The sequence below is a fragment of the Coffea arabica genome, chromosome 4e, assembly GCF_036785885.1.
Source record: "Coffea arabica cultivar ET-39 chromosome 4e, Coffea Arabica ET-39 HiFi, whole genome shotgun sequence".
In the NCBI taxonomy this organism is placed as follows: Eukaryota; Viridiplantae; Streptophyta; class Magnoliopsida; order Gentianales; family Rubiaceae; genus Coffea; species Coffea arabica.
This window is the reverse complement of record NC_092317.1, coordinates 26,906,154-26,929,553: the sequence shown is the minus strand read 5'-3', so window position 1 is coordinate 26,929,553 and position 23,400 is coordinate 26,906,154. Positions and strand designations below refer to the sequence as shown.

General features: G+C 37.6%; 2 protein-coding genes and 2 long non-coding RNA genes across 4 annotated transcripts; 2 read left to right on the top strand and 2 right to left on the bottom strand.

Annotated features, from left to right (window-relative positions):
- Positions 1–6,301: 6,301 nt before the first annotated feature.
- On the top strand, positions 6,302–9,172 carry LOC140005540 (uncharacterized). Its single transcript, XM_072046548.1, has 9 exons — positions 6,302–6,408; positions 6,489–6,617; positions 6,694–6,742; positions 6,872–7,024; positions 7,103–7,708; positions 7,942–8,085; positions 8,188–8,292; positions 8,731–9,058; positions 9,144–9,172. Exons 1-9 carry the CDS (start codon positions 6,302–6,304, stop codon positions 9,170–9,172), a joined length of 1,650 nt encoding a protein of 549 aa, XP_071902649.1.
- Positions 9,173–11,721: 2,549 nt separating this feature from the next.
- Positions 11,722–12,387, top strand: LOC140005753 (uncharacterized). Its single transcript, XR_011813322.1, has 3 exons — positions 11,722–11,810; positions 11,913–11,985; positions 12,092–12,387. It is a non-coding gene; the product is annotated as an uncharacterized lncRNA (long non-coding RNA).
- Positions 12,388–18,854: 6,467 nt separating this feature from the next.
- Positions 18,855–19,503, bottom strand: LOC140005752 (uncharacterized). The gene is made up of 3 exons (XR_011813321.1): positions 19,395–19,503; positions 19,213–19,281; positions 18,855–19,084 (listed from the first exon to the last, which is right to left on the bottom strand). It is a non-coding gene; the product is annotated as an uncharacterized lncRNA (long non-coding RNA).
- A 1,879-nt stretch (positions 19,504–21,382) lies between these two features.
- Positions 21,383–22,228, bottom strand: LOC140005539 (protein FAR1-RELATED SEQUENCE 5-like). The gene has a single exon (XM_072046547.1). It carries the CDS (start codon positions 22,226–22,228, stop codon positions 21,383–21,385), a length of 846 nt encoding a protein of 281 aa, XP_071902648.1.
- Between the last annotated feature and the right edge of the window lie 1,172 nt (positions 22,229–23,400).

Here is a 23,400-nt window from a genome sequence, read left to right as displayed (position 1 = left end):
AATGTACAACGTGTTCATAACCATGTACATTGTGACAGCCCCACCTTCCCCTAAGGCGAACCAAAGAGGTTAGCGGACTGCCTGCCCAGCTCTCGCCAGGACTAACGTTGTAGACAAACGCGATCTAAAACGTTCCGGAAAAATAAAACGTGCTCACACAAGCCGGAATCGCAAGATAGCCAAACGTAAATCAAATCGTCGGTGAGTAGTGGGTGCCATGTCATATAACTCGGAAAAATATTTCCAAACCAAATAAGACCCATAAACAGGGTTAAGCAGTGTTATATACATACGTTTGTAATTTACAAAACAAAAGCGAGATAATTAGATCAAAATACAGTTAGGGTTTTGCCCAAAAGGAGCTATTCAAAAATACATTTACATAAGCTCAACTCGGCAACCAACATGTACAACCTTTCCACAAGTAATCAATTTCCTGTAAGGAAAACAAAAGGAACAGAATGAGCTTACGCCCAGTGATATACTATCACTCAAGCAGCAAAGTTCATATAAGCATCAAGCTTCTCATTCCAATACATCAAAAGTAAGCAAAGGCACACATCAATAGTGTTGATAAAAGGATACGGGCGGCTCTCAAGAGCCCCTTTCCTCGCTTGCATTCTTGATCGGACCTCATTGACCCTCCGTCAATGTTTAAGAGTAACCAACCGTAGGCTCCACTTTACGTCCATTCCTTCCACCCAACATACCCCCACCGGGCCCGAACTCCAAACAGTAGAAATTTGGTAATACTCGAGTATACCGGAATCAAGAGTCTCACTACTACAAGATTCCATATAACAGTCCCCATGGCTCGTCAACTTTCACGACCAAGCCCTCGCTGGCTCGATTCAATCGACTACCAATGGGGTTGAGCTCAGTAGTAACAGTAAGGCCGTTGGATACTCGTCCATACGACACCAATTCAAGTATTTGCATGTATCATTCAATTTCACGGTAAACAGTCATATATAATACAAAAGGGGTGAGAGCGGTCAAGTACACCCTCACTTTAATCAGTTTCAACAGTGCAAATAAGCATTCAAGGCATTCAGTTCAAATAGACAAAGCCACACAGTAACAAGCAAGTGAGTAGTACACTCACCAAGCAAGCAAGTGGAATTTCGTAAACTTCCGCCCAAAGAGCGTCTTTACTCACCGTCACACCCTAAAATATTCAAATAAGCACAATAAAACTCGATTACAAGTCATAAACCAATTCCACATACTACCAAAATAGGGCTCCATAAGAATGTATAAGCACTAGAGTAAACCAGGGAAATCCGGAAATGGAATTAAGCTCTAAACCATAAAAACAGTTTTTGATATCATTTTGCGGTTTTGGCACCATTGGTACTACGATTATCAGATAGAGGTACAATACACACCGTTTCGAAGCTAAGAGGTAGGGATACAATGTTGAAGAAGGCTACTCAGTCCAGTTTCTAGTGCAACCAGGTCAAAAATTCAATATACTAAACCAGAACTGCAAAAACAGGTTAACAAACCGCATTCTGGTTAAAGAACCGTAATTCAGGCTACCTAAGTCCAAATCAAGTGATTCCAAAGCCATCCGAAAGCTAAGACACCAGGCTACATTTCTTAAGAAGGTGTCAATAATCAAATCAGAAGTATTCCCAACCAAATTAACCAATTACAGAAGCAATTATCAAATTCGGGTAGAAACAGGGCAGCAAGGGTAATTCAGTCTTTTCATAAGCTACGCTACTCCGATTGACCTGAAATTTTGCAGGCATCTCTAAAATATCATTCTATACAACTTTCATGTTTTAATCCAAGGCTAATTCGGCCTCTAACTATGATGAACAGTACCAGGCAGAAAGGGGGTAATCGAAACCCTTACTTCCGAAATTTCCGTTCAATGCGGAAATTTTCCGCAAATAACTACAATTGACACACTAAGGTTTCATTCCAGATCATTTCCCATCATCATCCATGGCCACAACATATGAATCATATTAAATCAAAAAAATCATGATTAAATAGAAAATGTCATCAATCTCAACCAAAATCATGAAATAACACCTAATCTCATCCCTTAGGCTACCACAAGTCATTAATTAAACATCATTAGATAGAGGAGAGGGGTTCCTTCACTACTCACCTTAGTAACCAAAGGAAAAGAGCAACTTGGCACCTTAATCCTCCAAACAACTCCACTAATCACCTCACAATCACTCACTTAAGGGTTTTTATGGAACAAAAGCAAGATTAAATGGTTGAATTGTTGGATTTGAGCAAGATTGAAGCAAGAACTTGGAGAGCTTTTCCTTTCTTTTGCTTGGAGAGAGCCGGCCACAATAAGCTTGGAAATGAAGTGATTTTGATCAATTTTTGGGTTTATTTAGTAAAATGGTAAAAAGGTGAATAGTAGTCAAAATGCAAGATTTAATCATATGGTGACACTTGTCACCCTATTTAATGCATGCATATCACTTTGTTTCCTCTCACACCAATCCACTTGGTAACCTCTAATTATCTCTTAGCACCCGATAATTTAAATCCGGTATCCAAAACTTAACCTAGTTGGCCGAATTTTTTCGAACTTTCCGCACTAGCGGGTCCCACGTCCAGTATACGCTCTTAATTTCTCAAAAACTAACCGATACTAGAAAAATCATCTAAAACCTATATTTACTCATAAAAATTATTTAGAAAATTTTCTAATAAAGAAAATGCATAAAAGGTGTGCAAATCATTAAAATAAGGCCTAGAAATAAGGAAATTTACGGGTTCTCACATACATCTTGGAATAGTTACTCGCTTTTGTCACAAAAGAACTTCAATTATAGTATAGGCTACAATTTTTTTAATTACAGAATAGACTACTTATTAAATAAAAGCGGAATATGACACAAGTTTTGTTGGTGTGCCACAGAAAGATTCTGTAGGTTGGGGTTTGGACTTTAGAGTAGAACAGTGGTATGAGAAATGGTGGGCCAACTATAGGCCTGCCAATTGGACCATTTGAGTCGGGCTTTAATAAGTCTGGGTTTGACTCATATAATTTGTACCACTTTCGAATTTCGAATTATGAGTTTCGAATTGATAAATATGAAATTCATACTTAACTCACAAAATATTTGAGTTGTGAATCTAATGTAGGTTTAACCCAAATTCACTTATTATCTCTTAATTTCCTTAATATAATTATTATAACTATTAATTTTAAAACTAATTTAACTTTCACAGGATCACAATATTAAATTATACATGGACTAGTAACATAATTAAAAAGTACATAAATCAAGAATTTGTGTATGTGTGTGTGTGTATATATATGTACACACACATACATACATAAGTACATACAAATTAAAGGGCACAACCTATATCGGGTTTGAGCCAAATAAGGTATAAACTTGGTTTGCATTTAATTCAGGCCAATATTTAGGGTCAAGCTCATTTTGGCTCGGTGAAAGGCTAGGTTAATCAAGCTTTTTCTCGGGTCGACTGGGCTGAACTTAGGCTGGCTCGATCCTATTGACAGTTCTAACCAAATTTAGTGTTTATTAACATAAGGGTGGCTCCAACGGCATTGAATGGAGCGTGTTATCCTTATTGGGGGAGTTCAATGAGCATAATATGCATGTAATGCTCTGTTGATGGGGCCCAACTGTGGGCCTTTTCTACTTTTTTTTTAATCAAATCAATTGGATCGTTGTTTGATGACCGTTGCTCACTTTTTTTTCTTTTCATTAAAAAAATTGTACCGTTACTTGAAGTTCAAATTTTTTTTGATAAATAAGGTATAATTTTTTTTTTCATTTCTCACCCTCATATTTCTTCATTTCTCATACTGTATTACTCATTTCCTTCAACCATTTATACAATTCCTCAAAGTGCTCTTATTTTCTCATTATGGATGAGAATTTTAATAGTTTTAGGAATATGCTTAATGTTCCAAATATAGAAAATTCATCTTCTTCCCAAAATCAAAACCAACAAAATTTTCAAAATTACCCCAATTTTTTTTATTTTCTGGTATTCCACCAAATTTGCCCAATTCCAATCGTCCATCAAATTATCAAAATCCACCAAGTTTTCGTATCCATTTTCACATGCATCCAACACTTGGTTATTTTAATTCATCAATGGGAAATCAATATGCATCAGAATATTACAACCTTGGTATAGGTTGTCGAGGCTCAAAGACTCCGTCGAAAGCAAGGAAGGATTCCGGTTTCAGCTGTCCGCAAGAAAATACAACACCAGCGAGGCATTATAAAAATAAATGTTTGATTTGATTATGGGGTGATATTATTATATTGTGTTGAGTGTAATTTATTATGAGTGAAAGTGTAATAAAAGTAGAGATAGTGCAATATTGATTTGACATGTGAATTACCCTAAGTTGAATCAATTGATAAGGTCGTGTTACTTACTTAAACAAATATTGTGTGTTGGACTCATGTTGTTAGTGTCATGCTGAGCATTATCAATGTCAATGTCATGCGGAATGGGATACGGGGCAGGAGCGGTCCTCAGAAGGACCGCTCCTGAACGGTCCCCTCACAGAAAGAAAGGTAAGGCCAGAAATAAACCACGTCAAAAGGCTTCAGTTTGGCCCAAAACGACGTCGTTTTATTAAGTGAGACAATAAAAAAAATGGTTTTGCTCTGCTGACCGTAACGGCAAGAAACGGAACGTTATGACCACTAGTAAGCAAAGTCCCGCCCAAACCAAAATGAAAAGCCGCACTTAGACTCCCACCCAAACCAGACGAAGCAGTTGCATGCGAAAAGCCACGAAGGGAGAAATAAGAGGGGAAAATACGAGATTGGCAACACTCTCCGGCGTGACATTGCGAAAAGCTGTGGAAGTGCAACATTGGATACTGAAAAAATAGCAAGGAGAAGCAAGAATGTTATCATGAAATTGGGATGGCGTTTTTGGGTCTTGAATGGTGTAAGTTTATTGTATTAGTTCGTGTGCACGAACACAGTGTTGGATAATTGTTACATGTTGTGGTTGAACAGGTACATAGAAATAATAGAGTTCAAATGTTTTGTACTGAGTTGTGCGTCTCATACTTGCTAATGAAAATGTTATTTTGAAATTGGGATGGCGTTTTTGGGTCTTGAATGGTGTAAGTTTATTGTATTAGTTCGTGTGCACAAACACAGTGTTGGATAATTGTTACATGTTGTGGTTGAACAGGTACATAGAAATAATAGAGTTCAAATGTTTTGTACTGAGTTGTGCGTCTCATACTTGCTAATGAAAATGTTATTTTGAAATTGAGATGTCGTATTTGTGTCTTGATTGGTGTAAGTTTATTGTATTAGGGCGTGTGCATTAACACAGTGTTGGATAATTGTTACATGTTGTGGTTTAACAGGTACAGAGAAATAACAGAGTTTTAATGTTTTGTACTCAGTTGTGCTTCTCATATTTTCTTTTACATTGATGTTACAGGTTATTGGTTTACTTGCATAAAGAGAGACAAGTTTCTAGGTTGGAAGTGAATGAGTACGAGAGTAGGTTATAAGTTGGCAATGTGAGACAGACGGAATAACAAATCATGAGGTTTAGCATAGTTAGTGTGGAATAACGGTTAAGAATCTTACTAGTTATTGTAGGTGCACATCATGTTGGATAGTCATTACACGCAGTCATTTAATAGTGACACTAGGAGAAGTGCACTGTAAAATTGGATGAACAATGACGTAAAATTGTTTAACGGGTTTGTTGCTTCATTCATATTGTTGAAGAGGGTGATAAATAAAGGAGAATGTGATTGAATTGAACTTGATAGGCAGGGGAATAGATTATGAAATGACTAAATGAGGGATAATTAACCAGAAAATTTGGTATTGAGACAAACAAATTGTGAAAAGGAAGATTACTTGTACAATAATTGTTGTGGTTGGACATCATCTTTGATAGTTGTTACACGTAATAGATCAGAAGTTACAATAATAGAACTGGTCTATAGAATTTCATGAAGATACTATAAATTTGGATGGCCCCTTATTCTACTGCATTGGTATTGTACAGTAGCATAATAAATAGAAGAAGAAATTGATGGATGAAGTACAATCTGATAGGTAGAACAACAGATTATGTAGATTAGTGGCAGTTGGAATAAATAACAAACTGTGAAGAATGAGTTACTGAGTGTGAGAAAAAATGTTACAGGTTGTACTATAACTAGCGTGACTAATATTTGATGCTCATATATTATGTTTAGCAGTACTTCATGATATGTTATGACTGTGGTTGGAAAAAAAATTTTGGAACTGAAGTGCAATATGTTTGTTAAAAACATTAGTTTACAATGGCAAGAACGCGAGCAGGAAGCACACTTCAGGAAGCAGACAGAGAAGAACTCGCCGAAACAAGTGGTGGTACAGAACACGGTGCAGCACCCACTTCATCGAATAGGTAAGTGGCCAGTGCTTGCGTAAGGTCTTGGCAGGTTAGACTTGGCATCATTATTCAGCATTACAATGTTGACTGTTCAGGGGCAGGATGGGAAGGAAAAGAAGCAGTAAAAGGAATGATCGTTTAGGTGGGGAGGAAGAACTGATTACAGCGGGAACAAGCGAGGTCGCAGAACCAGTCCCACCATTGAATCCATGGATGAAGTTCAGGTAAGATTATTGAATATGAGGGAAAAATAATGGTACTAAATAGCACATATAACTTTGGAGTTTTGAATGTGGACAGGAAAGAGTATCAACACACGGTTTCGGCGAAGGGTGTTAAGCTGACCGAGGTATGCTGTCCTAGCAAAATAAACTGAAGAATCATTGAACCGATGGGGTGCCTAAGGGAAAAATAGTGAAACGAGCAATTATTTTGTGTTTAGTCTAACGTGTTTTTTGATTTTATTTATTCAATGCAGTACAATGACATTGCCCGGGCAGCATATAATAAGTTGAGTGAGGAAGAAATGAGGAAGCGAAAGGAGGAATATTTGAAAGAGAAAGAAGAGTATGAGAAAGAAATGGAACGTCTAGGAAAGCCGATATTGCGAAAAGCACGGGTTCAAATCAAGGTAAATACACGGCATGATTCATCAAACATTTAATGAAACTTATATTAGTCTAATGCATATATCTAAAAAATGGTGTAGAATCAGAAGTACACTATCCGATGCTCGCCAAAGCAGATGTCAAGTTTAGTTTCACGAATCGATGAAACTAAGAAGCAGCAGATTAGAGACATAGGATTTGGAGGGCTGCTAGACATACAGTGTCACTGGATTCCTAGTGGCATAGCTACCTGGCTTGTTGACAACTTTAATCCGACATTGAGCAGTTTAAATGTTGGTGGAGATGGTGTGCTACCTTTAACGTCAAAGGATATCAGTTTAATCCTGGGGATCCCGAACGAAGGTCCCGTTCCAGTTGAAGACACCGATACAACCGAGGTTGGGGGAAGTGGACCAAGTCGTAGGACATACAAATGGAATGAGCTCCCAAATGAGTTGGTAGCCATGAATGCAGGGGAAGAATTCTTAAGACTATTCGTGGCATTTTGTTGTGGATGTCTACTGGCTCCAACCACTAGAGCCGAGCACAAAATAAAGGTTTGGAACTGTACGCAATTGGTTGATAGGGTAGCCAGATTGAACTGGGCTGAGTATGTGAGGATCGTACTATGCAATAAGGTGCTAGAGGTGCAAAAGAAAAGTGAAAAGCAGCACCAATACGTTGGCGGTTGTATCTTCGTTCTGCTGGTAAGATTAGATAGTTGTAGTCATGACGAAAATATGCTCTAATTGTTACACAGTGCACCAGAGAGTCAATTAGTTTTGCGTGCCTTCATAACTACTGTCTGTATTTCCACATTTTATCAAATTCAGTGCGATGGATTGATTAGATTATGCTCAAATGAATGCGTCTACGATGATGTTTTAACAGTGTGGTCAAGTTTATCTACAGTTGAATTAATTACTGTATTGTATTGCAGATTCATTATCTTGATCGGGTACAAATACTGAAGCATAAAGTGTCGAGGACTACTCCGCGAGCTAAGGCATGGACAGATGCTCTGATCTCTGAAAGGGATGCACTTGAGATTAAAAATCTTGGAGCTTATGGAAAAGGAAAACTGGTAAAATGTTATATATTATTGATCTCATTTCATATAAAAGGTAGTGGTCTATGTATTGCGTGGCTTTTCTATTGAAATGGTTGGTTTAATTTGTTGTTAAAGATTGGACAATATGATCCGGAAGATAATGAATATGATGGGCAGAGTACTGAACTACCCCCTGATTTGGTAGGAATGCTGATGAACAGCGGGCACGCCGATATCGGTGTAAGTGGGTCTGTTCCATGATTTAATGAAATTTGTTGTTTGATTAGACGTAATTACTGCATATTGTAAGCAACGTTATTGGTTATTGATAGGCCTATCAACTTCATTCATGTTGTAGTATCATGTTAATATGTGATACCAATCCCAATATTACATCCCTGTCTAGAGAGTTATTAAAAATTAAGTCACATGAATGGAAATACAGAAATATAGTGATCTCTTGGCCAATCATGTTATAAATGTATGAAGTTTCAATGATCCCGGGTGACCATTTTATTTTTTAGTATATAAGTTACAGTTATAGAACCTATGGCCGCAATTCAAATGTTAAATTAAGAACCTTTGCGTAAATGTACTATTGTATATGCCTGTATTGTATGAAATTGTTGAGAGCATGTGGCTCATTTATGGATTGATAATTTCATCATCTAACTGCAGGCTGAGCTAAATGAGCTGTATAACATTGCTGTTAGTAGCCAACGAAGGATATTGAAGATTGCAGAAATCCTCTCCTCTCAGCCGAGAGCAAAAGCTTCCACTTCTGGGACTGAAGCATTGGACAAAGGAAAAAAACCTGTACAGGAGGACTATACAATGCACAAGAGTCCTGATACCGAAGAAGAGCCGGAATTTCAATCTGCCGAAGAAGGGGCAGACGACGAGGATGATGATGCTGAAGAAATTGATGCGGAAGGGTCTGATGAAGACGAGCATAATGCAGCGCAGGCCGAGAAAGACGATGCCAATACGAGGACAAATATTGAAGGTATCCAAGATCCAGAGCTGAATGAAGATGTAATGGACGTGGAGAATCCAATTCCTACCTCATCAGTCGTACCCGATAACATCAGTCGCGGATTGGAACAAGGGACCACCATGACAACAACTGCGCAAGGAAGCATTATACAGCTTCAAGAGCAAGAGCAGGAGCAATACAGGTCAAACGTCATAGAACCTGCCGAAGAGGGTCAATGTACGGTGCAACCACCTTTGCACGCCAGTGCATCGACGTCACATCTGCTTGAGCAAGAAATGCCACGAAAGTTGCGATCATATGGTCGAAAGCGGAAAGGTTGGTATACTGTTATTATTCATAAGGTTGTAATTCATGTAGTATGACTGTAACATCTATTATCATATACGGTAACTGTGTTTATACCATCATGATGCTACGTACACGGGTCTGAACTCTGGCTTGTCATCATCGAAAACTTGTTAAGCATACTGTCATACCCTGTCCGATATGAAACACATATGAAGTTGATGTAACAAACGTAATTAGGCATATTATGAAAGTATGACTTTATTGATGTTAAGAAGTTAGTGTGTTTCGAAAAATGTTAGTTACATTGCAGTGGAAAAATGTTACAAAATAGTTATTGAAAAGTTACAGTGTGTTTAAAAATTGTTACCAAAAAATGTGGAAACTTATAGATTAAAAATTAGTATGTTTGAAGAATGTTTACAGTGTGCTTGAAGTTTGTCACGAAATAGTAACCTGAAAGTTACAGTTTGCTCTATTGAATACACAACTCCATATTCGCGGATCGTTAGTCACGGAATTTATTTTACATTATTGTACAATAGTTACCGGAAAGCTATTTCATAATTAATGCAGGTGATGTAATTGAAGAATTTTAGTTACGAAGTGTTTGTAACTTGTTACATGAGTGATTATTTAGACGAAAGTTGAATGTTATTGGAGACTGTTAGTCATTATAATTAATAGATAAGTTACAGTTTCCAAAATTCAAACATAACTCCATATTAAATGATTGCTGTTTAAATGTGTGTTTGTAGGTTGATACTCACTTATTTATTGGTCAAAGTGCATTTGAAAACTCTTAGAAACAGTTAGTTTAGCATACTGTTATGGTGTGATTGAAGTCTGTTACAAATTAGTTATTGAGAAGTTAGTGTGTTTGAAAATTTATCACAACTGTTTGAAAAGTGTTAGTTACAGTGTGTTTGAAGAGTTGTACAAATAGTTCTTAGGACAGTTACATTGCATTTGAAAAATAATCGATTGGTGTTTGATGACTGCTAATTGCATTGTGTCTGAAGAATGAAGCAAAATACCTTATAATTTGTTAGACGACAACAAATGAATGTCATATGAAATGCATGTTATTTGTCTTTTGTAGGAGGCCTTGACGTTGAGGTGAAGCACAAGTCTACACGTGCAACAAAGAAGAGCACTGTTCTGCGGTCAGCAGAGTTCATTCTACCAGCACCTGTGACAGTTAGCCTATACGAAAAAAATGTGGCTGCATATGCATGGGATCCGGACCAAAATCCCAAGTAAGATTCTTGACAAAACTATTAATTCGATCTTGTGATCCATTCACTACAATAAGTACGCGTGTGGTTCATAAGAAGATGGCATAGAAAAACAGATTGAATATGGATGAGATTGGAGTTCATATACATTAGTCAGATTTTCGTGTTTTGGAGTAGGAGTAATAATTATTAGTAAATCGTTTAATTGTGTCCTGGATGTGATAGGGACATACTTGTTCAAATGTATCAATTTTCGCTGACTCGGCTTGACTTGAAGACAATGGAAAATGGCATGCATGTGTCTAATCGGGTCAGTAGTTCATTACTTTTAGTCAAAAAGTTTGATTATGTATCTATTGATTGGAATAGTCATACGTAAACTCACCCAAGCAACACTCAATTATATGTTTTGATCACCATTTGCCATTGATTAGGTGATTGATATGTTTGCCCGTCTCATGAATTGGGGTGGAAGAACTGCCAAAATTAGGAAGCTTGAACGCTACATCGTAGAACCTGTTGCAGTTGTGAGTTTGAAATTTGGACTGCATCCTACAGTTGTGTTAAAGATGCTCATCATCATATCTGAATTGGTATTACGATCCAACGCACCATTATTAATGTCTTCTATGCACCTTTCACTCGGCTATGTTATTGGTTGCAGGAAGGAATTTTAAAAATGGGAAAATTCGACAAGCTCTCTGATGCCAGCTTATCTGCTAAGCTTCTAAAGCTCTTCAAGGTTCGCAATAACAATACGGGGGTTGATCCTGCAAATTGTGATTGGGTATGCAATTATCAGTTTTAATCCAAAACTTCTTATGTGACTGTTAAACATTCAAAACATAGTCATACTCGGTTATGTAGAATGACCTGTCTGACCTTTTTCATACCTCATTTGGCGCAGATACTTGTGCCAGTATGCATAGAGGGGTCTTGGTTTGTCTACAGCTTCGGTGTCTCAGAGAAAGAAGTGCACGTGCTAGACCCTGATAGCAGTCAAGCAAAGAGCAAAGACATTAGTGTACTGAATCGACTGGTATGTTGGACAAATTGCTAAATGCATTACACGACATGACAGTGACACATTAGTGGATTGTAATCAGTTTTACATAATCTTTGGTGATATAGAAACGTTCACTGGGTTTGGTCGTGGCGGCAAAGTTTGGCAAGGAAATTGACTTCTCCAGTTTCGGATTTTCTGTTGCCGATGTCCCTCATCACTCACCCAACAAAGTGTAAATAGTTTGACTTCTCCCGTCATTATTGTTAGAGCGTGTACTAAGTTTTTTGTCCAACATATATACCATAACTGACTAATGAGAAGACAACGTGACCAGGTGTGACAGTGGTGTTTTCGTTATGACATTCCTAGAGCATTGGAGCGGAAGGTTGGCTGTTCGGCTTACAGAGGTATTACAATTGATATCCCTTTTCTCCCTACAATCCATCTGAAATTGATTTAATGCTTGTTACCTCGGCACTCAACTATGCTAATTCCTACCTCTTGTGCTGATAGGAAAATGTTGGCAAGTATCGAGTGCTGTACACAGCTCGATTGTGTAACTCAGCGGAGAACTCAAAGTTTCCGGACAGCTTCGCAAACCTGCAAGTACCTAAACGGGCGCAGTTGAATGTTGGTAATGCCTGATTTATAAGTATTCATGACTGGGAGAGAAAGAAATTCACAAAATTGCATTTGACGTGCTTTTGTATATTATTACATGTGTATTACAGCTTTTGGATTGCTGTAACTAATTTTATTATGGAGTCTACTCAGAAGGACCTTTCTTTTGAGACAGTAGTTTTGTTTTTCTGGAGACATTAGCATCAATACTGATTAGCAATTTTTATCGTGGTGCTGTTTATTTATCATTTGTGGCCATAAATTCTGAATTTAATTCAGATTTTCTATTGACACTAGAATAATGTCAGTAATAACATTAACGGAGCATTAATTGGTTCAATTGTGTCGTGAATCTATGGTTCAAAGATGCTCGTCGTGACTCTGTGCCAACTATACTAGAACCTACATTGAACAATGTGTAACTATAGAACAAGCGCCCAATTAGTTTGTTGCAAAATTAGTTATTGAAAAGTTACAGTTTGAAAATTAATACAAAACTTCATATATAACTGCTGGTAGTTACAAAGTGTTTGTAGGTTGTTAGTCAAGAATTATTGGGAAGTTACAGTGTTTTGTATGACTGTAACAAAATAGTTATTTGGGAAGTTACAGTTTGAAAATTAATACAAAACTTCATATTTGAAAACTGTTAGTTACGATGTGTTTGTACGTTGTTACAAAATAGTTTTGGGAAAGTTATAGTGTGTTCGTAGAATGTTACAGAATAGTTAGTTGGGAAGTTGCAGTTTGAAAATTAATATAAAACTCCATATTTGAAAACTGTTAATTACAAAGTGTTTGTAGGTTGTTACAAAATAGTTTTTTAAAAGTTACAGTGTGCTCGCTAACTATTACAAAATAGTTAGTTGGAAAGTTGCAGTTTGAAAATTAATACAAAAGTCCATATTTGAAGTCTGTTGGTTACGAAGTGTTTGTAAATTGTTACAAAATAGTTATTGGGAAGTTACAGTATGTTCGAAAACCGTTACAAAACAGTTACTCGCAAGGGGATAGTTTGAAAATTTTTACAAAACTCCATATTTGAAAATTGTTAGTTACGAAGTATTTGTAGGTTGTTACAAAATAGTTATTGGGAAGTTGAATGTTATTAAAGACTATTACAAAATGCTTCAATGGGAAGTTAGAGTGTGAAAATTAATACAAAACTCCATGTTTGATGATTGCATGCTACAGTGTGCTTATAGGTTGTTACAAAATAGTTATTGTGACAAATGACGAATGGCATTCAAATAAAATAGTTTATTTGAACACACTCGAAAATGGCATGCATGTGTCGAATCGGGTCAGTAGTTTATTACATTTATTCAAAAAGTTTGATTATCAATTTATTTATTGGATTAGTGATACGTAAACCCAATTGTAACAGTCAATTACATGTTTTGGGTTTTGTGTATGTCTTCAAAAAACATGTTACTTATTCTATACTTACTAATTCTCCAGAATTTAGTTACTAGCTTATATCGTTTCTTGCCACATATTAACTCCCACCTATGTGTACGTCCGTGTTAGCTCATGATCGACACACAACCATTAATTCAACAGAAGGTTAAAACACTAAAGCTTATGTGACCCAAAAGGAGTTTTAGATCGTTCAAATGTCTTCATCGAGCAATTTTGGTGGCGGATCTACTGAGTTAAGGTACCAATATCGGTACTGCCACTGCGGAAAAAGGGCTGGGCTGAAGATCGTGGAGTCACAGAAACCAACGAAGGGGTTGCTGTACTTCTATTGTGAAGGAAAAACTTGTGCTTTTTTCGCTTGGTGTCATCCAATAGGGAGGAATCATGAGCAAGTTCAGGCTAACTACTGCCCTCCCTCACCGAATCGACAAGCAATAAGTAGAGAAAGCTCCTTCGACAGTCCCGGAACAGTGCAAAATGAACCAAACTCTTTCCCGTATCATGTGCATCGAATCGAACAAGATATTCGACAAATGAAAACCTTCATGATGATATCGGTAGCGGTCGCCTTTCTGTTGCTCCTAATAGCAATTTTTCGCTGACAGCACTTTCAATTTTTCGCCCCATGGGAGGATATAAACTTCGCCTGTAGTTTGTCGGAGATGTATCCTTCATAGGCAAAGTTACACTGACATCCTTGTACTGTTGACTTTCCATTTTGGCAGGTGATCTAGAAGATAGAGTAAACAGTAGATCCAGTCGTATAGTTGTATGAAACTGGTGAAGTCACACTATTAGTTTTTTGTGGAGTTATATGATTGCTCTTTTATCTGAAATCACCTGTGTTGTTCAATTGTTTTGTGTTAATGACTCCAACTAATTGAAACTATTAATTGTATAATGATGCACAAATGGTTACCTTAATTGTAAATTGTTACAATTCGTACGTTCTTACTTACAGCTTTGTTCGTCCTAAGTTACAACATTCAGTGAATTAGTTGTAAAATTGAAAATCTTTAATAAAGCATCAGGAGCAGAAGGAGGTGCTTATTCAGGTACTATCACATTGTGGGTCATTGAATGACCAAGGCCATTCAGTTTTACACATCTGACTCTGGGCCAAAAAACTGACATTCATTGTGAGATTTTGTGCACAATATTTTGCGTATTACTGTGTATGCACAGTGTCGAAATTAAGGTCACTAATGTGTAACTCAGTATTCACATCGGTACCCTTAATGTTGCAATACAGGTCTTACCATGATAAAAATTGCCCAATTGGTATTTTATTTTCTGATGCTGATTAGTGACACGACGTAACACTTATTATTTTATGTATCGATACTAAAAATATAGTTCAACAAATTTTGTCCATACGATTGACAAACTGTTCATATATTGTTACAATTCGTAAGTTATTATTTACCTCTTTGTTCGTTCTGAGTTACAACATACATAAAATTTCTGGTCGAATTTGAAATCTCCTATAGAGCATTGGAGCAGAAGGAGGTACGAACCGCTCATAGAGGTAGTAAATTTGGGTCATACACCGACCAAGGTCATAGAGTGTTACACATCTGACTCTTGGCCAAGAAACTGTTGCATAATTTGGGCTGTCATACCTCCCTGTGACAGTGTAACTGTGCATGCACACAGTGAAATGTACATGAATCTAAGGTGTAACTCTGTATCCACGTGACTCTTAAAAGTTGGTGGACAGGACCAAAACATGATAAAAGCTGCAAACATGTGTTGAAGTCTGTAAACGATTGGCAACAGCACGTAACACGTATATTCACTGTCGGTACAACAAATCTGGCCTGGAAACGTAACAAAACTTATCCGACATGGTTCAGGCACTGCATGTGGGTCTACAGTCTCTTCTCCCGTGATGTACTAGTTGCCCTCATATGCGTTCGTGAAGATCTCACTATTTTAATGAGATGTTCGAGAAAGTCTCGCTACGCAATGTTTTGGGGTTCGAAACGATCATCGTAACTATTCTCAATAGATACTTAATAAAGTGTCTAAGAAATTTAATGTGTCAGTGGGAGGAATTATCGTTTCTACCAAGGGCAATAGCACAAACAAGAGAAGAGAAAAGGTTCATCGAATATTAACTAGTTGTATTATCACTAGTTGTAATATCGGGGAATATTTAGTTGGAATATTATTCAGTTTTAAATAGAGCAAACGAAAAGCTGCTGATTGCAAATTCATTAGTTATAATAAATTGTAACATACAACTAACTGGTTGTAACGCAATCCGTACATAGTGAAACGTACAGGTCACTGATGTGTAACTGTTTATCCACATGACCCTTAATATTGGTGTACAGGTCATTTCATGACAAAAGCTGCAAAATTTGTTTTATTGTGTGAACAGAGAACCACTACAATTCAATGGCATGCATCGAACTCTACAGCTTCAACTGCAACGACAAAATTGTTTGGCCTGGAATGCGTTGTCCAGTGATATTTTACCACATTGTGAGGGTCCTGCGGAGTATAAAAGGGGGCGGTTGCAGAAGTATATCCCTCAACAACAAAAATTTTTCTGTCCACCTTTCATTACTACACAAACATTTTCCATTTTCAATAACTTCACACTTCCCATTTCTTTCTACTGAAGGGTGGCAATGAACCCGTGCATGAAATTTATTATTAGTATTTTCCAACCCTCCTCTAACCTCAATTGCAGTGTCATCAATAGAGGGTTCACACAGAAATCAAGTTCTTGGGTGCCAAATAGCAGCCAGTAGGTTGCATGATGTTCGAGAAGATCTCGCTAATTTAATGAGATGTTCGAGAAGGCCTCGCTACATCAATTGTTTTGGGGTTCGAATCGACCATCTCTATATTCTCAATAGACACTTACTAAAGTGTCTAAGAAATTTTATGTGTTAGAGGGGAGGACTTTTTGTTTGTGCCAAGTGCAATTGCACAAACGAGAGAAGAGGAAAAGTTCATCAGATATTAACTAGTTGTAGTATCACTAGTTGTAATATCAGGGAATTTCTAGTTGTAATATCAGTAGTTTTAACTAGATAAGACGAAAAACTGCCGATTGCAAATTCATTAGTTGTAATGAATTGTAACAAATACATAACTGGTTGTAACTCAACATGTACATAGAGTAATCAAAATTTGTTGCATTTTAAATATTAGTTACCCTACTTTCAAATTACTTGTCCCAATGAAGTATCATGTTCTTCTGCGAAACTGTTACTTATTATGTGGTCATGTGGAACCAAACCAAGCCGCAAATTGTAAGTTCATTTCTGTACTGAAAGAGTAATACCTATTGAAGTGCCTGTAATACTATCTGTAATACTTATCGTTAATATAATTGTAAACAAATTGTCTAAATTTTAACATATAGGCAAATGACAAGGTGCCTGTACAAGCACATCAATAAGCGGTAACAGCTTATTAACGTCCTGTAACGTACATATGCTAGTGGCAACTTCTTGTTACACTTGAAAAGTAAGGTGACTGACGAATAATTGGAAATTCACCTGAACCAATTGTTGTTGGAGTACAGGTTATGACCCAATCAAATTAAACCATTATTTCATCCACACACTATACATTTGACTAAACGTTGAATCTATTCTCTCGTTAATAGGTGGTTGTCATGCCTTCATCTAATCACCCAGGAGTACTATCCCGTGGAGAACAACATGAAATGACATAGCAAGCAGTTGGTCAAGTTGCCAGAAGAAACCATTTACTATGTATGGTCTCAAATAGGTGCTCTGTTAAAAATTTCTACCTCTTTTTTTCTCTCACCTAATTCTTTATCAGTAGATACTTCTAACATCCAACCAAAAAGCAGTAGGTATTAGTATAGTCATGCAATCCACAAACGAAGGATCTCATACAAGTTTACCATCAAATGTTCGGCAAAAAAGACGGAAAGTATCGTTGGATCCAACAAATGCCATAAGCAAGTACGAAACACCAGATGGGAGGGTTTTATATGGTACCAAACGCGAGTTCAGGAACGCTCCACTTAACACCAACAACTCTCTGGGACTAGCTGGTCACATTTTTAAAAATATCGTCAACGATCATCTACCGTCTGGCTATTTCGTTATGGACCATGAACCCATATGGGAGCCTGTTCGTGAGCGAAGAATGGAATTAGAGGTATTTTGTCGCTGGCATGGCATCCGCGTCCCGAGAACAAGGTCAGCGGATCTTGTTATAGGACCACAAGCCAATGATGCCAGCGTATTACATAGACTACAGCGAGAAGTTATGCAGATGGAGCGTAGGCTTCACAGGTTCCACGAGATCCAGGCCGCAAAAATACATGGTATTGGAAAACATTTTGATGTTCAACACATTTTAGCAGATCCCATGCTTATATCGGACCCGGACCTATCTGACTTTACTGAATCAAGCGACGATGACTTTCAAAGGTACATACCCCATTGTCTAATGCATGACGGCGTTCCCAGGTGTTGTATGGGATACAACTGATAACAAGGGATGTAGTTCAATGTTTGTTAGGGTAGCGGTAAAACTATACTCATTATAATCTCTACTCAAATAAATTGCTTACCATATTTGGATATTAATAATGCCTGTTACTCAGTCGTAACTAGTTGTAACGTAACAGTAACAGATCCCTAACTGGTTGTAACCCATTGTGTACTGTTCGTTATTCCTTTTTGTTGCATTGTAAAACTTCATTTTAACGTTACAAATTAGTTGTCCAAGGAATCATTTTCTTATGCGCACCTATTACCTAGACGTGGTCGTGACCTGGTTTGATCATAATTTAATTAACCTAAAAACTTGTAATACCAATTGATGTGCCTGTGATATATCATGTCAATGGTGCACTAAATTCGTCAAGCGATGCAAAACAAATGGCCTAAATGATAATGTTTTATAAAAATAGCCCAATAATAATTCGAATTTATCATCATAACAAAATCAAGACAATTTAGACTTTAGATTGTGTTATCTTATACATCGTACCTTTGACGGTGCGATCTATGCCAATAAATATGTTATTAAGCTATGCAATTGAACGTAGTAGAATGATATACATATCACGACAACCATTCAACTGTTATGGTCGATTTAGTGAAAAAAATCCGATCACAAAAAACACGTTCAATTCTATTGTAAAATTGTTACTTCAATTTTCTACCAACTTTATAATTTTTACAACCCAATAATTGATGACTACTAACACTAGATGCGATTACAATTGTAATCCACTTGTCTAAATTTGAAAAGAGTGAAACATCAATGGTGCCTGTATAACCTCGTCAATAAGTTGTAACAACTTATTAACTGCTTGTAACGTACATATGCAACATTCTCAGGTTGGGACAACCACTTAATGTCTCGTTGAAAATATATAGTTACACATCATTCATCAACCTCATTCTGGGGGGAGGCGACGTCAACGCGTAGTTGCAATCCCTGTGTGTTATTTCTTCCCTGAAATGGGTAACGATGGCAAATCAGCAAATATTATTAATAAAACATACGATTAATGATATACGATGTCCAAGTCTCCAATTAATAACATTACATAAATATGTGCTGTAACGATAAAAGTTTATCACCTGAGGTGATGGTGCAAATACATGATATGCATCAACATCACAGTGTGTTGAAATTGCCCCACGCTCCTCCTACATTATATAGTATAAGTAATCGACTGTCAACAAATCATTACCAGTGCCTATATTGCTCACTTATAAAGTTAAATTGGACTAGACATTATAACAAAAATGATATATCAGACCATTAAGACATCTCTGATGGAGTTATGCTTGGAAAAAATAGGAAATCTGGGATGCATCCATTCTGTAGGGACACTTGCAGGAGGCCCCTGATTAGCCAAACGGTGGATCTTGAAATAATAAAAAATAATACGTTATTAAAGCGAGCATACGTTAACTACATAATTTGCATGATTTGACAGCCTTCGGGAGCCCACCGTTACAATTAAAGAAAAAAAGGTAGCTCTACTACATGAACAAGAAGGTTTTATTTTAACTACTAAATGTATGCATACCGTTTGACTTTCATCGATATCGGGAGCAACAACATTTGGAGGGCCATTCACTGTCTGACTCATTGAATGCGTCTACAAGTTTCGTATGGGCCAAATCATTGTATAAGACAAACAAAATACGTATATCAGGAGGGATGACGGCCGTAACAACATTATCACACAATGTAACATCAATGTAACTATTTATGCTGTTAGAAACATCCAAATAAAAGCAAGAGTCATGTCCATTTTATACTAACCGAAACAGAGTCAGTAGATGAACGGCATCCCATAAACATGTATTCCTCAAATGAAACCGATGTCGGCTCCGATTCTGAGACCTACAGTATTGACACGGCAATAATATTATTTCATAATGAATGTTACCTAAACTTTAGTTAATAGTATAACAATAACTTAGTTTTAGCATAAATGTTCCCCATGTACCAAAATTTGATCCATACCGTAGTCTGTGTAGTCCTTGATAATCTAGATTTTCTTTTTATTCTGTCAAATTTATCGACCCAACTTCGCATCACTCTACTTTTCTTCCCACCGCCTCGTTTTTTAATGCCTCTTGCGACTACTGCCTCCCCCATTTCATTTACCATTTCAATTTTATCCCGTTCCTCCATATTCAGATTTTTTTGATTTTGCAAAGGTTGCTCTTCGCTTTCTGAGAGGAGGAGCTCAACTCTCTTTGACAAATCGGATATGACAGTGATTGCTACTTTGCTGGTGTCCTCCGACATTACTGCTCGAGTTGCGACCTTAATCATGGCCGGAGCGAGCTCCCGATAACGAGTTGAAATCATGACTTTAGGATCAGCCACAACTTCCTGTCCTCGCCGATCAAAACAGTCTCCAGCCCGAGCTCTTTTTGTCCATCGCCTTTTAATGTATTCAGGAGGAATTATTTTTATACCCACGGTATCAAACACCTTCAACGCGTGCCCACATAAAATGCCTTCATTCTCGTATTTTTTGCAACTGCAACGTACACTTAGATCATTCCGATTGAATACTACTGTTCTTTCAGGTCCTCCATCATACCTCATGACCGCAAACTCCACAAACATCGCTGCATCTTATTGTCTCAATATAACCATAGCTGTTGACTCGCCATATTCATTTTGGAATGCAACAAATACGGTTGGTGAATACGTCTCTGATGCATGCACAAGCATAGGTGTTTGCCTTAACCCTACCATGGGGAGCTTTTGCCTCATTTCATATTCTGCGATCAGTTCATTATGTCTCTTTTCATCAACCACCCGATTGAAATGTCTAAAGAACTGCACAAGGTCTTGATCCAGTTTCAAATGATTTTTAATTGCTGCATTTAGGCTTTCGCTGAGTTGGGTGCTTCGCATTCCCGCGGTCCATCTTTCTTTCATCATGCACCTTGCCCATTTATCACGAATTTTGTACAACCCCGAGAGCCATTCATTATTTTCAAGATTGTGTTTCTTCACCATCGCCTCCCACACCCTATTGAATTGTTCCACTTCTTCAAACTCATACATGCAGGCACCAAACATGTATGGAAGATCACTATTTTCCTTGTAGTGATTGCCAAGATGTTTCATAAAATTACGCCTTATGTGAAACGTACATAGACCGTGAAATGTTTCAGGCATGACAATTGAAAGAGCGGCTGCCATGGCGTGATCTTGGTTGGTTAGTATGGTACCTGGATGTTTTCCGCACATTGCTTCTAGAAATGTACCAAACACCTATTTGAAAGAATCTATCGTCTCATCATACATAAGGGCAGCACCGAATATCACAATTTGCCTATGCTGATTAAAACCCACAAATACTCCAAGTGGCCGGTATTCTTTATTTGTTTTGTAGGTTGTGTCGAATGTGACTACGTCTCCAAAAAAGTTGTAGTCAATTAACATTCCTGCATCAGCCCAAAAGATATTCGTTATTTGTTCTTCACAGTCCAGCTGTACGGCATGAAAAAAGGATGGATTCTCGAGTGTTTGCTCTTGAAAATAATTCAGCATGCTACCTGCTTCTCCATATTTCAAGCTCCTTTCCCGTCTCGTTCGAAGATATCGTTTAAGATCATCCCGAGTATATCCCACATTACCCATCCCACCTGCTTCTGTTCCCATAAGCTCATGGCTCTGTTTCAATGAAAGCCCAGCATCCTCGCTTATTTCAGCTTGGAATCCTTGAGCCACACTCACTTTTCTTTGTGATGGCATCATGTGAGCACATTGAGCAATGTGCAACTCATGATTATGCTCTAAGACAAGGTCATGCACACGGTACTTCATTGTCCCTCTAAACAATACGATAACCATCTTAGCTCCACACCCTGTTTTCGTCGGCGCTCGTGTCCTCTTTGGCATCACATCACCTTCGTACTTGCGTTTCACACCTTCCTTGCAGCAACTATATCTCCTAGACGTGGTCACGCCGTCTTTGTCTTTATTCAGATAGTCTTTACGTACACTGAAACCCATTTTAAAGGCATACTTGTTGTAAAACTTGTACGCATCCTCTTCACTGTTGAACTCCATTCCTAATTCAGGGGTCCCATTTTCTGCCAATTTGCTGCAATCCATTACTTCTACTCCTGCCAATTATGCACTCCATGTACACTAACTTATACGGACTGTAATGTATTGGTCACACGATATAAGTCTATTTTAACTGTATGTACATCCACGCTGGTGATTATATTTTGATTCTAGATTTTTTAGCTTATTGGACCTTATGTCATTCGTTAATGACAACCGTATAAACCAACTCCACATTTTCTACATTTTGAGGGCCAAACAAGTACTTTCTACTCATTGTAATATATTTCTTACATCATGTAATTGACTTACAACACAAGGTTCACCCATTTATTATTCACATATGTATCTTTTCCTCTGTTTCACCCCATTCAACTCTACGCCTCCATTTTACACACACTATATGGTCAGGAAAGGGGCAAACTAATATTGCTCCATGAGCATGGACCAATTACTAAATGCACAATGATTCATATCAATTGTAATACGGTGGCTATAACATGTAACTAATTTACAACAGGATGTATATTCATTCACTTGTTAAATGTGATTTTGTTTCTCTCATCTTTCCCTAATTCCAGTCGACGGTTTACTTGAATACATAACCCTAGGTCTTCCAAAAACTACTATCCCATTATAGTCCATCACTGAAAAGCTGAATGCTCACACACACACAGATACGGTACACACATACAAATACAGTACAACTTCACTATTCTTCTATCATCTTCATATTATGTCTTCAGTGACTCTAATTTCATCCTTCCTTTAACAGATGTGCATTTGGGTGACAAATTATTGGCCACAATTACTGACATGGTTCAGTCATGTTACCTTGGTCTGCTAATACGCTTCACGTTTCACCGAAGTCGGAGACATATCTGCTTCTGCTATTAAGTTGAAGGACAAAATCTGGTTTCGTGAGATGCTGAATTTCCTCTATTTGCTTCTACCTTACTGCCGCTCTTGCACGCATTCAGAATACATACAACACTCTTATACCCAATTGGAGACCACAACTGCTTCTGCTATTCAGTTTTACGGACAAACTTTGGCTTCATCTCTGTTTGCTTCTTCCATGCCACCTGCCTCTCCACCCACTTTTCTGTCAATTGCTACCTTCATCAGAGTAGACTACACCCACTTCACCTAGAAACACCCAGTAGGTTGAATCCCACCTCAACTTCAGCTTTCTGCCTTCAGTGAGTGGTTGGTCA